General features: G+C 38.2%; 1 protein-coding gene across 1 annotated transcript in view; it reads right to left on the bottom strand.

Annotated features, from left to right (window-relative positions):
• The window catches only part of LOC114054229 (protein phosphatase 1 regulatory subunit 42-like), a 47,041-nt gene that overhangs the window by 2,421 nt on the left and 27,875 nt on the right, over window positions 1-16,745 (bottom strand). Inside the window, exon 8 of the mRNA XM_027877405.1 lies at window positions 13,004-13,056. Coding sequence (XP_027733206.1) covers window positions 13,004-13,056 — 53 coding nt within the window. The remainder of the gene's footprint in view (window positions 1-13,003; window positions 13,057-16,745) is intronic.

Here is a 16,745-nt window from a genome sequence, read left to right on the forward strand (position 1 = left end):
TCTGATTCTAGACTTTGAGTTTGCATAGTACTAGACTGGAAAGTTAGTTAGCTATTATTCTTGTATGTTTACATAGTATTCTTTTGCCCATAGTGCATTACTTGCTTCATGACCTTGTTATCCCTGTAAAATTAATATATGGGAATATAAAGTGTACAACCTATGCACAATCCATGTGAGTATTTTACAAAAATTCTAACTAAAATATTTGGTCATTCTTTGTTGAGCATCAGAAATTATATTCTCTTTTGTGATTTAGGCAAGAAACATCTTTTTATAATTCTGTAATGTCCAATTTAAGGAACTCAAAACCAATTCACATGTAAATATTTCTGTCACATTTTGTGGGACATGACAACGAAATATTGCTTAATACATACAACTGTATTGTATAGGTCAGTGGCAGAATTGGAATAAAATTTAGAACTCTAGACATTTTATTTTACTTTGTTGTAGCCCATCTGTTACACTGACCTTCATCAGGATGAGTTGAAAGCAGAATGATAGGAAAGATGCTCGTTAGCAGAAGGGTAAGCTTGAAGGCAGGAACAGTTTCGGTCTTTATAGCTCTGGCACTTAACACAATGTCTGGCACATGGTAGATGATTCATACTTATTGAATTGAATCTAAGAAGAGGCACAGTAATCATACTCATCAATCAATAAGCAAGCATTTCCTGTGTATTATTAAGTGCCAGGTACTGTGATAAGCCCTGGGGCATATAAAGACAAAAACAAAACAGGTAGCTAGGTGGCTCCAGTGGATAGAATGCTGGGCCTGGAGTCAGGAAGACCTGAATTCAAATCTAGCCTCAGATATGTACTAGCTGTATGAGCAAATCACTTAACCTCTATCAGCCTCAATTTCCTTGTGTGTAAAATGGGGATAATAATAGTACCTACATCCAGGTGTAAAGTTATTAGCACAGTGCCTAGCACACAGCAGGTGCTTAATAAATGCTTGTTTGTTTCCTTCCTTCCTAAAACAATTCCTTCTTTCTGTCAGGCACTGTGCTAAATGCTGAGGATATAAAAAGATAAAAAATAGTCCCTGCCCTCAAGGAGCTCACAATGTAATGGGGGGAGACAATAAACAAATGTGTACAAACTGTACACAAGATGAATAAGAAATAATTAATAGAGAGACGTCTCTAGAATTAAGAAGGGTTGGGAAAGGCTTCCTTTGTAAGATGGGATTTTAGTTAGGACTTGAAGCCAGGAAAGCCAGCAAGTGCAGATGAGGAGAGAGAGCACTCCAGGCATGGGGGACAGTAAGAAAAAAACACCCAGAACAAGAGATAGGGTGTTTTGTTCATGGAAACAGCCAGGAGGCCACAGTCACTGGATCAAAGAGTACAGAGAGGGGAGTAAGATGTAAGAAGACTAGGAAGGTGTGGGATGGAGGAAGGGGAGTTATGAAGGGTTTGGGGCACCAAACAGAGGTTTTTGTATTTGATCATGGAGGTGATAGGGAGCCACTGGAGTTTATTGAACAGGGAGGTGAAATGGTCCCCCCTGTGCTGGAGGAACATTACTTAGGTGGTTGAATGGAGGATGGATCTGGAGTGGGGAAAAGCCTTGAGGCAGGCACACTCACCAGCAGTCTATCGCAATAATCCAGATGTGAGGTGATAGGGGCCTGCGTCAGGGTGGTGACAGTAACAGAAGAGAAAAGGAGCGTATTGAAAGATATTGCAGAGGTGAAATCAACAGGCCTTAGTAGCAGATTGGATATGAAGATAATGAGACAATGAAGAGTTAAGATCGACACTTAGGTTGCTAGTCTGAGGAACTGGGAAGATAATGTTGTCCTCTACACTAATACGAAAGTTAGGCAGAGCGGAAAGCTGAAGGAGGGGGAAGAAAATGAGTTCTATTTTGGACATGTTGAATTTCAGGTGTCTATTTGACATCCAGTTGATGTATGTATGTATATATGAAAATGTGATATGGAATAAATGCATATGTAAAGCACTTATATAATATATTGAGAAAATGAATACAAAGTAGTTTGGAGAGAGAATGTACTAGCAGCTGGGGGATCAGGAAAAGCTTCCTAGAAGAGATGGACTTGCGCTGAGTCTTTAAAAAACCAGGGATTCTGAGAGGAATGAGGTGAAGAGGAAATGCGTTTCAGGAATAGGGCAGAGCAGGTGCAGTCATGGAAATGGAGCATCACGTGATAGGAATGGCAAATAGGCTGTATTAGAGAGTACATAGAGGGCAGTCATGTGTTACAAGACTGGAAAGGGATGAAGAGAGCAAAGTGTGAAGAGATTTAAATGTCAAGCAGAGGAGTTTAAAATTAATCTTGGAGGTAATAGGGATCCACTGAGTTTATTGGTGGTGACATGGTTGGATCGTCACTTAAGAAACTTCATTTTGATAACTGTGCCTGTCTGCGTGTGCACATGCATGTACATGTGTGTGGGTGGGTGCGTACAAAAGTATCAAAGTAGGGAGAGGTTTGAAGATTATAAACTATTGTGATAGTCCAGGAGAGAAGTGTTGAGGCCCTGGACAAGGGAAGTAAGTAGCTGTGTGAGAAAGGGGATGTTGAGAGAAATAACAAGATTTAGCTACCGATTGGATATGTTGGGTTAGAGGAGCCAAGGACGACACTGAGGCTTTGAAGCAGGGGTCCTGACTGTTGACAGCTGACCAACGTTTACCTTTGTAAAAGGAACCTGTTACATGTGATAAGTAAACTTATTAGCTGTGTGATTCTGGATAAGCCACGTAACCTTCCTAAATCTTCTAAAATATAAAATGGGGAAGTAACACCCATTGCAGCTGCCTTTCAGGTTACTGACTCAAATGAGGTAATGTATGCAGAGCTCAGTGCAAACCTTAAAACACTACATAAATATCTATTATAATTATTACAATGTCCTTTGAGAAATTTGCAATATTGACTCTACTGAGATCAGTAAAATTCTAGAACATATTATTAAAAGATAATTTGTATTTCAAAAAGCATCAAGAAATTATGCCAAATTAACCTTATTTTTTTCTCTTTCCTTTCTTTCTTTCTTTCCCTCCCTCCCTTTCTCCCTCCCTCACTCACTCCCTTCCTTCCTCCCTTCTTCCCTTCCTTCCTTCCTTCTTTTGACAAAGTTACTAGTCTAAGAGATTAGTAGAATCCTGTATGGGGTGCTAGATAATGTATATCTGGATTTTCAGGAAGATAGCTGACAAAGTCTCTCATACCGTCCTTGTAGACAAGGAGAAATGTGAGCCAGATGCTAAGTATATTTCGCTGTATTTGGACATGGTTGAACTGCCAGTGAAAAGGATCATTTGTTAATGGCTCGGTGTCAGTTTAGAGGGAGGTCTCTAGTGGGGTGGTTCCTGTACATGTCCTTAGCTTTGTGCCAAACATTTTTATCAAGACTTCAACGTTTTCATTAATACTCAAATGAAGACATAAATGGCATGCCCATCAAATTTGAGACAATAAAAGGTTGAGAAGACTGAATTATAATCCAAAAGGATCTTGATAGGTTAATATGATGGGCTGAAACTTAACAGTGATAAATGTAAAGTTTGGTTGAAAAAACTTCATAAAGATAGGATAAGAGAGATTTGGCTAAATAGTGGTTCATACAAAAAAAAGGGGTTTTTGGTGAACTGTAGGTTCATCATAAGTCAACAGTCTGATACTGAATTCATAAATGCTCATGCAATCTTAGGCCAAATTGATATTGTCCAGGAAAAAGGAAGGTATAATCCACTCTGTCCTAGTAAGACCATACCTGGAATAGAATTTTCAATTCTGAGCACTACATGTTAGAAAGGACATTGACAAGCTGAAACATGTTGGTTGAAGGAACTTGGTAAGTTTACTCCAGAGAAGAAAAGACTTAAGGAGAAATATGATAGCTGTCTTCAAGTATTTGAAGGGCTGTCATTTAGAAGAAGGATGGTTTTGTTTGGTCCCAGAGTACAGAGCTAGGGACAATAGGTGGAAGTTACAGAGAGGTAGATTTCAGCTCAATTAGAGCTACCCAAAATTTAATGGGCTGCCTCAGGATTCAGTGAAGTCTCTTTCATTATAAATCAAGTGGAGGGAAGCTGGAAGATCATTTGTCACAGGGATATTATAAAAAGGATTCCTATTCAGATATGAATTGAACTAAATGACCCTCTGAATTCCTTTTCAATTTTTTGATTGCATTACTTTTTTCAGATCTTGTTTTTCAAGTTTTTTTCAGTTTCTATTTTGTCTTGAAGATTGTTTTGAAATTCTGGGCTAAGAAAACAATAATTTAAGAACAATATTCATTTGATAGCAATTATATAAATCTTGAAAGGACTTATCATGATGTTTGTATGGGTGAGTGTGTGATTTTTACAAATTACCTATGTGTGTGTGTATATATATATATATGTATAGGGGCACCTAGGTGGCACAGTGGATGGAGCACTAGACTTGGAATCTAGAAGATTCATTTTTGTGAATTCAAATGTGATTGTGTGACCTTGGAAAGTCACTTAACCCTTTTTGCCTCAGTTTCCTCATCTGTAAAATGATCTGGAGGAGATGGCAAATCACTCCACTATCTCTGACATGAAAACCCCAAATGGGGTCATGAAAAGTCAGACACGACTGAAGTGACTGAACAACCACATATACATATGAACAATAGAGGAATATCTCTGTGATGATATGTCTTTTTATTAATGGCAGAACGGAAGCAGGCAGGACTACATAGTCTTTCTCTGACCCCCCACTGAAATAAAATGTTTTCCATACTTTATGATATAAAAAGTTTCCCCTAAGTTTTTATTATTCCACTTGGTAAAAAAAAGACCAATCTCTGATCCTCACCCATGGTGGGCAAAAAATATAAGATCTAGAGAGGAAGCAACTATCATATGGCTTTTTCTAGGCACACACCCTTAGTGAGCCTCCATTGCCATATCCAGAGACTCCAAGTCGAAGTTTTATTAATTCCATCTAGATTTCTTGGAAAAAGGAAGAACTCTTGGCAGAGGAAAATCCAACTGAATCTCTCAATAATCAATAGTGGAGTTTTATCATCATTGAAAACCATATAACAATACTGATCCAAATATGTATTTCCCCAGAACACAGGCCTCACTCATAAAATGAAATCCCATTTACAGGAAAATTGTGTGTGTGTGTGTGTGTGTGGTGGGGGGCCAGAGGAAAATGGGGGGTACATGGAAAGAGTACAGGATTTTGATCCTCTCTTCCTTTTAGTCCATTCAATACATATTCATCAGCCATTCACAATTCTGGTAGCTATTACTGACCTCCAGGACACTCCGTTTTCTTCCTCAATGAGTTGAGTACCTAGCTCGTGGTCTTTCCTCCCTGACTCCTGCCCTCGTACTAGGGGGTTTCAACATACATATTGATTCTCCCTCAAACACCCTAACTCCCAAGTTCCTTAACTTACTCATTTCCTGTGACTTACTCCTCTCACCTCACCTCAGCTACAGAGATAGTCATATCCTTGACCTTGCTGTCACCCATTCCTCTTCCATATTCACAAATTCTGAAATTTCTTAATCTGATTATTAATTGTCATTTAATTTCTCTCTCTGCTTTGCAATCTTTAATATTGTTCTTTGTCCACACCTCAGTTCTGTTCCAGGATACCTTTCTGCCTTCCCCATATTTACCCCTTGGTAAACCAGTTCAACTCTACACTGCACCCTCCTCATGAGTCCCTTACTCCCCTGTCCTGACACCAATCTTGCTCTGCTAAGCCCCAGCTTCAGATGAATCCTAACACCTACTGCCTTTATTTCTTACATGCTACTAAGAGGTGTTGGAGAAAATAATGGAACTGTACTGACTGGGTCCACTCCAAATTTATGTTATGTAATTTCAACTCAACCCTCACTGCAGCAAGGTAGTCCTTTTCCACCTTCCTATCTAGTTCACTGGCCACAATGGCTCTTCTAAACCTTTTCATCCCTCCTCAGACTTCCCATGGCTCTCCTTCTCCCCACCTGCTCGGCTGAGAGCCTACCTCACATTTTACTGAAAAAATTGACCAAGATAATTAGTCACCAAAAGTTCTGTCTCTCCCCCTCCTCCTCATTTTACATCACTGAGAAGATGCCTTCTGCTACTATCTCTTCCTTGAGGCCTCTCTCACATGAAGAGGTGATTTTTTTCCTTGCCAAAGAAAACTCTTAGACACACTAGAGCTCCAATTCCTTAGATCTCCTCTAGGAAATGATGCCCCCCTCTATCATCCCCATTCCCTCACTAATCTTTGATCTCTCCCTATCTACTGGTTTGCTTGCCAGCTACTTCCAAATATGCCTAGGCCTTTCCCATCCTCTCCCCTCATCCTCTCTTAATCCATCCATCCCCACTAGCTCTCTCCTCCTTTTTGTGGTTAAATTCCTTGAGAAGGTCATCTATAATAGATGCCTCCACTTTCTATACTTTTACTCTTCTTAAATCTCTTCAGTCTGTCTTTGAATCTCATTTGATCATTCAACTTAAACTGCTCTTTCCCATGTTACCATGATCTCTTAATTAGCAAATTCAATGGCTTTTTCTTAAACCTCATCCTTCTTGACCTCTCTGCAGCCTCTAACACTGTCAATCACCCTTTTCTCTGTGATGCTGTCTTCTCTCTAGCTTTTTGTGACACTACTCTCTCCTGGCTCTCCTCCTACCTGTCTGATCATTGCTTTACAGTCTGTTTTGCTGGATCTCCATTCAGTTTGCACCTACTAACAATGGCTGTACAATGAAACTCTGTTCTGGACCCTCTTCTCTGTTCTATCTATACCGTTTCCCTTGGTGATCTCATCAGAGCCATTGGATTCAATTATCATCATTATGCAGACGATTCTTAGATCTATTTATTTAGATCTATTTATCCAGACCTGGACTTTCTCCTGACTTATATCTCCTGATCTCACATCTCCAAATACCTATTGGATATTTTGAACTGGATTTCCTATAGACACCCAAAACTCAAATGTCCAAAATGGAATTCATCTTTCCCTCTAAACCCTCCCCTCTTCCTAATTTTCCTATTACTGTCAGAAACAGCCTTCCAATCACTTAGACTCACAACCAAGTTATAATCCTCAACTCTTAACTCTTTCTCATCTCCCATATCTAATTAGTTGCCAAGGCCTGTTGACTTTACCTTCATAATATCTCTTCTACACTAACTTCTCTGACACTGCCACTACCCTAGAGCAGATCTTTATCACCTCACACTTGGACTATTACAGTAACTTTCTGGTTTATCTCCCTGCTTTAAGTCTCTTCCTACTCGTCCATCCTCTACTCAGCTGTCAAATTAATCTTCTTAAAGTGAAGGCATGACTATGTTACTTTGCTATCCAAGAAACTCTAGTGACCTCCTATCACCTCCTGAATCAAATATAAAGTCCTCTGGTCTTTAAAACCCATCATCTATTCCCTTCCTACCTTTCCAAGCTCCTTAAATCTTATCTCCATGTACTACAATGATATAGTGATACTGGCTTCCTTGTTGTTCTTTGCACTAGATATTATTCCATCTCCCAACTTTATGTATGGAATTCTTTCTATCCTCCTCTCCACCTCTTGCACTAGGTGGCACTTGCAGCTAAGACAGAGTGCTGGGCCTGGAGTCAGGAAGAAAACTCTTCCTGAGTTCAAATCTGGCTTCAGACATATTCCAGCTGTGTGACCCTGGGCAAGTCATTTAACCCTATTTGCTTCCGTTGCTCATCTGTAAAAATGAGCTGGAGAAGGTAGTGGCAAACCACTCCAGTATCTTTACCAAGAAAACACCAAGAGGGCTCTCGAAGAGTCAGCATGACTAAAAAACAACTAAATAATGAAACTCCACCTGTTGGCTTCCCTGGTTTTATATCTCGCCTAAAATCTTTCTATATGGAATTCCTTCTTAATGTTAGTGCCTTTCTCATGAGATTGTCTTCAGTTTATGCTGTATATATCTTGACTGTGCATGGTTGTTTTATATATGTTGTTTTCTCCAGTAGACTGTGAACTCCTTGAGAGGAGAAACTGTTTTGGCCTTTTTTTTTTTTTTTTTTTTTTGGTATCCTCAGCTCTTACCACAGTATCTTATTCAAAGGTTTAATAAATACTTGCTTTGGCTTGAAGAATCTCAACTCTACCCAGCCATCAAAAAGACAAATTTTCACTTGGGGCCACTATCCCTGCTTTGTTAACTAAGTGTTTCAGCTATGACTGAAGAGTTATAACTAGTGATATCTAGTCACTATACCCTAGCAGAGTGAAGTTGAGATGACTCGAGTGGGAGTGAAAAGATGATCTCAGAAGATGTAGCAAGGAACAATGACAAATAGACTATTTACCCAGCTAGTTCCAAATGAATAGTCAGCTGAGGCCAGTAGAGCAATGTGCTCCAGGAAACTCCCCGTACAGCGTTACCACAAGATCCGTGGAGTGGGGTGGAGTGCTCAGCTCAGATACTACACCTATGGTGAAGAAGGGCCAGTGAGAGCAGCATGATGATGCTAACTGAAGAAACTGGTGGTCTTCCAACATTAGTGGACAGGTGTGTCCTGGTTACATGCACTGCCCATTTCTTTCCCTTAAGTGTTATTCCTTATTCATGTTAAGTGTGTGGGGGTGCATGCATGGAAGAGTATGCCTAGGTTTATGGTCTGGGAAATGATTTAGACTTCTATTTTATTTAGACCCTTGGTTTATTTATTCCATAGGGGTAGTGATTATAAGTTCTGTATATTAGGCCCCAGAGCTGTGAACTGCGGATTGTGAGTTCACTTGCTTAATCACAGGAAGCTAACTTGCTTTTGTTTTGTTGTGGTGACCAAGCCCAGTGTGGTAGAGGTGACTCAATGACATGGAAAGGCCTCCAGGTATTTTTGTTGCCCCTCTGTCCCTTGTCATCCCTCTATTGCCCAACATGGAGAGATGGCCATAAGCATTTGACCAATAAGTGACCCAGTTTTCCAGCTTGTGGCCTGCCTTTCTATGGGCCTATCACTCCATGCAGATGTTTTGACATCTGTTCTTCAGTCCAACTCATGGGTTTGCTCATCAGCTCATTTATCAACCAATGGGATTCTATATTTTGTGCAGACCCTCCTGGAGAATCAAGGACAAGATCTATCAACTAGTAAGACTGTATTTTACTGTGTCTTTTCTGTATCATCTGGGTATCAAACACTATAAAACTAAGGCCCTGGAGGAAGGGGGCATCTCAGATCATGAGGAAGATCTGAGGTCTACTTCATTAGAGGGGAGCATGGACCTTTATTAAAGTGCTATTGGCTTGGAGCTCTGCCTCAGTTTCTTTTATTGTATTCTTTTAATGGGCAATTTTGGACTCCAGAATGGGGATAATGTTCTATTGTGAATTGTCTATTTTATTTGGTTAAATGCCTTTGTTTAAAACTAATCACGTCCTATATAGTTCACTGGAGAAAAAAGTAAACAAATCAGTGATGTCTTGTAAACTGTGGTGTGGAGTGAATGTGATACCACAGAGTACCTTGCATCTGGAATATCTATTATGGAGGCCCCATGGGTGAGATGGGACAGTACCAGCTAAAGTATATAGATCTGATATTTGTTGGAAGACTGAGCCAGAACATTTAAAATAACTTGAGGGCAAAGAGTTACTAAGCATGTTCAGTCATTTTATAAACTTCATTATTCAATTCAGTAAGTCTTTCTTAAGTGCCTATAGTATGCAAGGTAATGTAGTAGGGACTAAGGACATGGACAAAAATGAAATGATTTCTGACCTCAAGAAGTTTATCTTGTTTAAACATATTTAAACATATGAGGAAATTTGGGGCAGGAAATAGAAGAAACAATTAGAGGATCAGGAAAGCCTTCCTTTAAGATCATTCATATCATCAAGGAATATAAATGTCTTCAGTTTGTGATTTGTTAGTCCATTTTGAATTTCTGTGTGTACCAGGAAATAATGGCATAGAATTTCTCCCAAAACAACAACAACAAAAAACTCCTCTGAAATCCAGATGGCAGGAATTTAGACTGACTTTACTAATAATAGCTAGCATATCAATAGTGCTTTTAGATTTTCAAGGTGTTTTATGTATCATCTAACTTGATCCTCACAACAACTCTGTGAGCTAGGTGCTATTATTACCCCTGTCCAAGATGAGGAAACTGAAGCCAAGAAAGATTAAATAACTTGCCCAGAGTTACACATCTATTAAGTATCTGAAGGAGGATTATAACTCAGATGCTTCTAACTCTGTCCCATTCTCTTTCCCCTATTCCATAAAACTGAGGTTTTTAATTTATTAGAACTCACACAGTAGGATGATATTCACTCATTTAAATTTCAAGTATTTCATTTTGATCAACAAGTTATATTTTTCAAATATATTATCTTAAAACAACTATATTATTCTCCAACTACTTTATGATATAGTGTAAATATATCTTTTATTGTACCATAAGGTAATTTAATCAAAATAAATTATAAGATTCTGATGTTTCCAAAATTCCAGTCTAATTAGCAAAGTTATTTTTATACCAAGTAATAAATCAATTTCAATAAAGAATTAGATATTGAAAATTATAAATCCTTGCTCTTTTCACTTGTTTATTCCTGTCCGATTTAGATCTTAAGCCTTCTGGTCAAGAGACCATGTTAAACTTCTGTTTTACTTAACCTTTTGAGGCTTTTTAAAAGGTCTATCACTTGAACCCACAAAAGACATTATTTATTTTCATCTCTTAATAACCTACTTTTCTGAGTCTTCATATCTAAAGATGATTAAAGATCCTAATGAATTTTTCATACTACATACAGCAATTTTTCCCATTATTGCAATGTTGTGTATAAGAATAGTGGCCATATTCAACTCAAAATTGGGCCATACAGTCTGACAAAGGAATTTTAAAAAATCATTTCTGGATTTATTTCAGGAGAGACAGGAAGAATATCTAGGGTAGACCAAACATACACAAAAGAGGTCCATGCTGAAGATAAGAAAGGGCACCAAGGAATCAATTCTCAAAATATCTGAAAGAGGGGAAGAAGCCAAAAGATCAGAAAACATCATGGACTATAGCTAGCAAAGGAAAATATCAAATAACTACCAACCCATAATTCTCATCTCTATGAAATATATATTAGAAAAATTTATACATCTATTGAAAGCATCCTTGATGAAAATATAAGATGAGAACAGGCAGGCTCTCACAAATAACATTCTAAGATAAACCATATTTTTATAATAACACAGTTGACCCAAACGTGCCAGAATACAAGATCCTACTGTGCTTATTGTATTTATGATTCTTTGAAAGGTGTGACAACTGGGATAATTTTGTTTTCTGTCCCTTTGCTTATTGGTATCAATGGAGGTAAAAAAAACAGAGGCATGTGCTCACTAAAGAAATTTGCAAATGGAAAAGGGATTCTCTTTCTAGGTGGTGAGGTCCTCCAGATGCTGTTTGCAGGTGATAATATGGTGGTTGCAACAGGTTTCAGAACATTGCAGAGACTCCTAAATGAATCTATAATTACTCAAAACAGTTTGCTCCAGCTTTCCACACAAGTAAAGCCCAGCGAATGAAGAATATCTTGTTGTCCAGATGATGTTATATATTTGGATGGATAGCCTATATAGAGCAGATTCATTTTTAAGCATATTTCTCAGAAAGACACAGCAAATATACATTTAGCTGGGATCCAGAATGGAATAGGAAAGAGACAGTCATTTGGATTGCATTTGGGAAATTTGGGCCCCTAGAATAGCTACCCCAGGTTCAATGATCCAAAAATTTTCCGTGAAACAAAACCCCATCTTTTTAACATCAATATTCTATTGGTGATGCTATCTGCCCATAAATCATGAAATAAAACAATCTCCAATATTTCAAAACTTCAAGTTATCTGAAGGGCAACAGAGAGGTACAAGGTGGGCACAAATAATCTGTACAATATTATCAATAATTAATTACACACAGAAAGTGACATAAAAGATGTTATCAAAGGGACATATGGCCAGAAAGGGAGGTGAGCTGGTCACACTGGGAGAGTAGATAATAAGAGATGAACAACTTGTGTGTTGCATTGTTAATTCACGTAACATTAAGAGACCCACAGGAAAGGCCCCTACTGTGTTGTGTGGGTACCCTTTGGAGGACACGGACAAGAGTCCCACAGGATGGAAAGGCATAGTTGATTTGGAAGGAATACTCATATCAATGGAGTCGCAGATTCATTGAAGTAAATTTATTTCACAACGTGACCATATTTAAATACCTATTATGATGTTTCATAATGATTTGGAAGTGATAAATGGGTTGTCAATGGTAATGTCATTGGAGCACAAGCCCTTATAGTTCCTACCAAGGGGGAAAGGCTTCCCCATATGAGTTCTAACCTGGAAATGGACCATATGTCTGTGATCAGAGAACCTAGCTAAGGGCTGAAAGGCTCATCACCAAAAGACTGACCACCAGATAATGACGATGATTATTATTTTTACTGCTGCAACTCACAAACACTTCAGCAAAAAGGTATTGCAATCTGCATAGGCTGAAGGAATACCAGTAAAATAATGGCTCCTCAAAAAGAGTAAATTTATTTATGTGAAAAGTCAACAGGAAAAATATTTGAAATCAGGACTGACCCTGGAAATTCAGGACAGATGGTCACTGTATAAGTAGGTCATGGGAATAAACTGTATTATAATAATAATATATTTTTAATTAATTGATTTTAGTATATTTTTGCTCGATAACCTTGAATTCATTCCTTTAATCATGCTTTGGAAAAAAGAACAAAAGGTAGTTCAGGAATACTAAAGGTTTTAGAAAAAGAAGCAATATGGACCCCTTCCCCCTCATCCCAATCTTTTTTTAAAAAGCACTTGGGCATTTGAAGGAAACATATCTGATCTTTTCAAAAAAATTTATATTAACTTCCTTTGTCACCTCGGGACATTCTCTTCGGTTTTGAGGACATCTCTGTATGTAAGAGAAAAAGGTTAAGTTTGCTTTACCCACCTGTGGGGTACCGTAATAACCAGGAATTCGTTGATGGGTTGATTCAAAGTCACCTGTGTATACAAAGAATTAAAAGCATATTTTTGCAAATGAAAAAAGAAGTGTAAATTCAACATGCCAAGCCATCAGAATATTTACAATTATACTTTAAATGATTAATAATGCTTAAAAAAACTGAGAATGAAATTTGAATAGTGACATCTATATGGTGCAGGAACTTTACACACAGCATTTCACTTGATTCTTGTGAGGAAAAGCTGGCTTTTGTGTGAAGAATGTTACACTTGGAGTTCTTCCTGAAGAAGAGAGAGACAGGTGTTTTGAGAAGAAAGCTGCTCACATCCTCCAAGGAATGATAAGTCAGATTCACAGGTGTTGTCAGATACAAAATCATCCGGTAAAGGTCAAAGTAAGAAAAAAGAATAGTGGTAGTGGGTGAGGCCTTGTTAGCTATTTGTCAGCATTTCATCCCAGATGTAACAGAGAATCTCTTAAGATCTGGAAAAGAGTGGATGCCTATGGCTCACTTCTGGTGATTCACAAATGATACTTACTACCCAAAAGAAGCCTAGAAAATTTTGTCCAAGTTTAAAAAGTCCTAGGCAAGAAACTAAAGACCACAAGGGGAAAAGAATTTTAAAAAATTAAAAATAAAAAAAAAATACCACAGGGGCACAGGTGATGTTTTTAATCACTGTTACCCACTGAAGGCAAAACATGCAGAAGAGAAAGCAGAATCAGAAAATGAACAAATGGTTAAGAAGATGATACCTAAGAATTTAAACTTCTGAATTCTGGTTTAAAACACAGGAAGGGCAGATGCCAGGCCTGGGATGAGGTGAACCTTACAAGGTTGAATTCAGCAGCGAGCTCACAGTCATCTTTTCCATTAACCAATATCTCTTTTTAAACATCCCGGCCTCCCAATTCTTCAACCTCTTAAATTCCCATAATCAATGACCTTTATCTCTAGCCTAGTCATGCACAGAAATAGCCATATGTCAGATAACTCCCTCCCCCAAACAACTGAATTTTACTCAGGTGCTAGAATTCTTAATTATAACTATGGATGTAGGAATGCAATGTTCAAAGTCCTCAATTTAATTTTTCAAAATATTATAAACCCTCCTGGCTAAAAGACAGGAAATGAAGGTTTAAAGGAGGAGAATGTATGTTTCAAAATATCAGTCTTTATTTTTAGAATCAATCAGAATTCAGTGGTATCACTCCTCTAACCGGTCTCACTTGTCCCTTAAAACTTATTTATAATAGGCCAACTGGGGCTGAATTACAGAACCATAACAGAACTAGCAATTCTGGTGCCCAGGAAAAGCACCACAAAACATTCTATAGAGTGCGGAGCAGGAAAGTCACCCTTAAATGAACCTTTAAAGATAAATTTAGTTAGAGGCAGGGATTCTCAGGGAGATAGCCTAGTCTTCAGGATTCCAAGTTCCATGGGGAGAGAGACTATGGAAACTGTATTGCTATGAGGAGACAAGAGTCCTCAAGACTAGTCCATAAGACTAGCTTCTATACAGGCTGCTGCTAAGAGGAGGGAGAAGGGTGAGACTGGGTCAGGGATGGGATGTAGCTAGAAGGAAAAGCAAGACCACCATTTCATTCAGTTATTCTTGCAAATTAGGTTCTAAGCTTATTTGTTTTCACCTGCCAAAGAAGTACAAGTACTGTGATCCTCTAAATTTCAATATCTTGGGACAAAGACCTTATGACCCTCTAACTAGTCCCACTTCAATTGAAAGTCAGTAATAGAGAGGGATTTCCAGGGTTTGGCCCAGTCTAGGTTCTGGATCCCTTCAAAACAATAATAATAACCCCAGTGCCTTGGATTTTAAGGAAAGCCAGAAAGTCATAGTGAGGCTAGGCTAATTCCAACATGCAGAAGTACCTACTAATTCAAACCATATTAAGTTTATATAAATCTGCATAGGATTCTGTTATCTAACTACATTTTTGGTCAGAATCAACTTCTCAAACAATCTGACAAAACTCATTTTATCTGTGAAATAAGCTGTACACATGAATGGAATGGAATATTAATGTGCATAAAGACATGACAAGTTTCAGGAATTCAGAGAAACATGAGAAGATTCGGATGAACATTAAATGAAAAGATTCTTAAAGTGAAAATGAACTTTGAAGTCACTGAAAACACAACCTTGGTTCCAGAGATTAGACCATGACACCTGTTTCCCTCTTCTCCAAAGTGGCAAGAGGAGAACCTATGAGAGCAGAATGCTGTATTTATTGTCAGATGTGGTCAATGGATCACGTTTTTGTTTTTTATAAAGGAAGTTTTCCAGAAATGACTGTGATATAAACATACATAACACTGATAAGACTTTTTTTTTTTTAAATTTGAGGTCATTGTTTGGGTGTACAACAATGATTAACCTTCAACTACTACAAAATATATATAAAATTGTTACATATGTAATAGTTTATTCTATTTTCTATCTCAGTTTAATATATTCTATTAATTGAAATGCAAATTTTATTTGATCACCTTTAAAGGATTATCTTAACCATCAATTATGAATTTGATTAAATTAAACAAATAGTTCTATCTAAAGTAACTATGCTAGGTATTGCTGATTCAAAGATGAAAATCAACATAGTCCCTGCCTTCAAAGAGCTTAAAGTTTACAAGGAGTTGTAGGATATGTCCACAGATAAGCTCAACAAAATGTTGAATGTGATAGAGACTCCGGAGTCAGTATAGATGTGCTTGCTTTTTTTGGTGTAGGACAATGAATTGCTTGTGCCTAAAGAGTACAGGCCTTTGCAGAAGGATACCAGTGAGTGTTGGGCCGAGGAGAGAGGGAACACACAAATTTTACAGTTTTGGGCTTCTATATTTTAAGGAGCCACACTCTGGGAAGAAGATAGCATTTTTATCCTCAGCATAGTACATTCTCAAAGATGAGAGCTATATTAAATCCTGTGTGAAAGTGTTGTATAATGGATACAGGGCCTGCTTTGGAGACATTAACACCTGGGTTTTAAGTCGTGTCTCTGACAAATACTAGTTTAACCTTTCAATGACATGGATAACTCTCTAAGACTCTCTAAGATGCAAATGAATTGCTGTTCTCAATGGGAGTTTCCACACTGTGAGTTGTCTAGTGAGGAAATCCCACTGACGTGGCTTCTACCTCCCCTCACCCCCCAAATTCTGTAACATTTATAAGTGGCTTTGAGACTCTGGAGAGAAAGTTTTTTTCTTGAATTTAATAACAATATTAAGGCCAGTTCTACCCTTTGAGTTTAGGAGAGGATACCATATCCCCTCCTAAACTCAAGAGAGATAAAACCCATTGTTTTTTCCTCGTTGGATTCTCCAAGGCAGTTGATTTATGTATTTCCTTCCTTATCTGTTGTCATAGGTATATTTGTGACTGGATATCAAATGAAGATAGTCTATTTCCTGAGAAACTGATACGCCAGGGGAAAAGACGCCCAAATCACAAACCTGCGTATCGTGCCCCCTTCCCTCTTGTTTTCGTTACCTTCCTATCCCTTCCTAAAGAGGGTCATGAGGGCCTCGAAATACATGACAGAGTGACAGGATCACATTTTGGAGTTGAAAGGGATCACAGACGCCACCTTGTCCGAATCACACTTCCTTTCAGGAATTTTTTCTACCTGATATCTGACACCTGGTCATCGCCTTTGCTGAAATACATAGAAGAAAGGGGAATCCCCTCCTCCTGAGTCAGCC

This window comes from Vombatus ursinus, unplaced genomic scaffold (assembly GCF_900497805.2).
Source record: "Vombatus ursinus unplaced genomic scaffold, bare-nosed wombat genome assembly UNPS02014812.1, whole genome shotgun sequence".
NCBI classification, from domain to species: Eukaryota; Metazoa; Chordata; class Mammalia; order Diprotodontia; family Vombatidae; genus Vombatus; species Vombatus ursinus.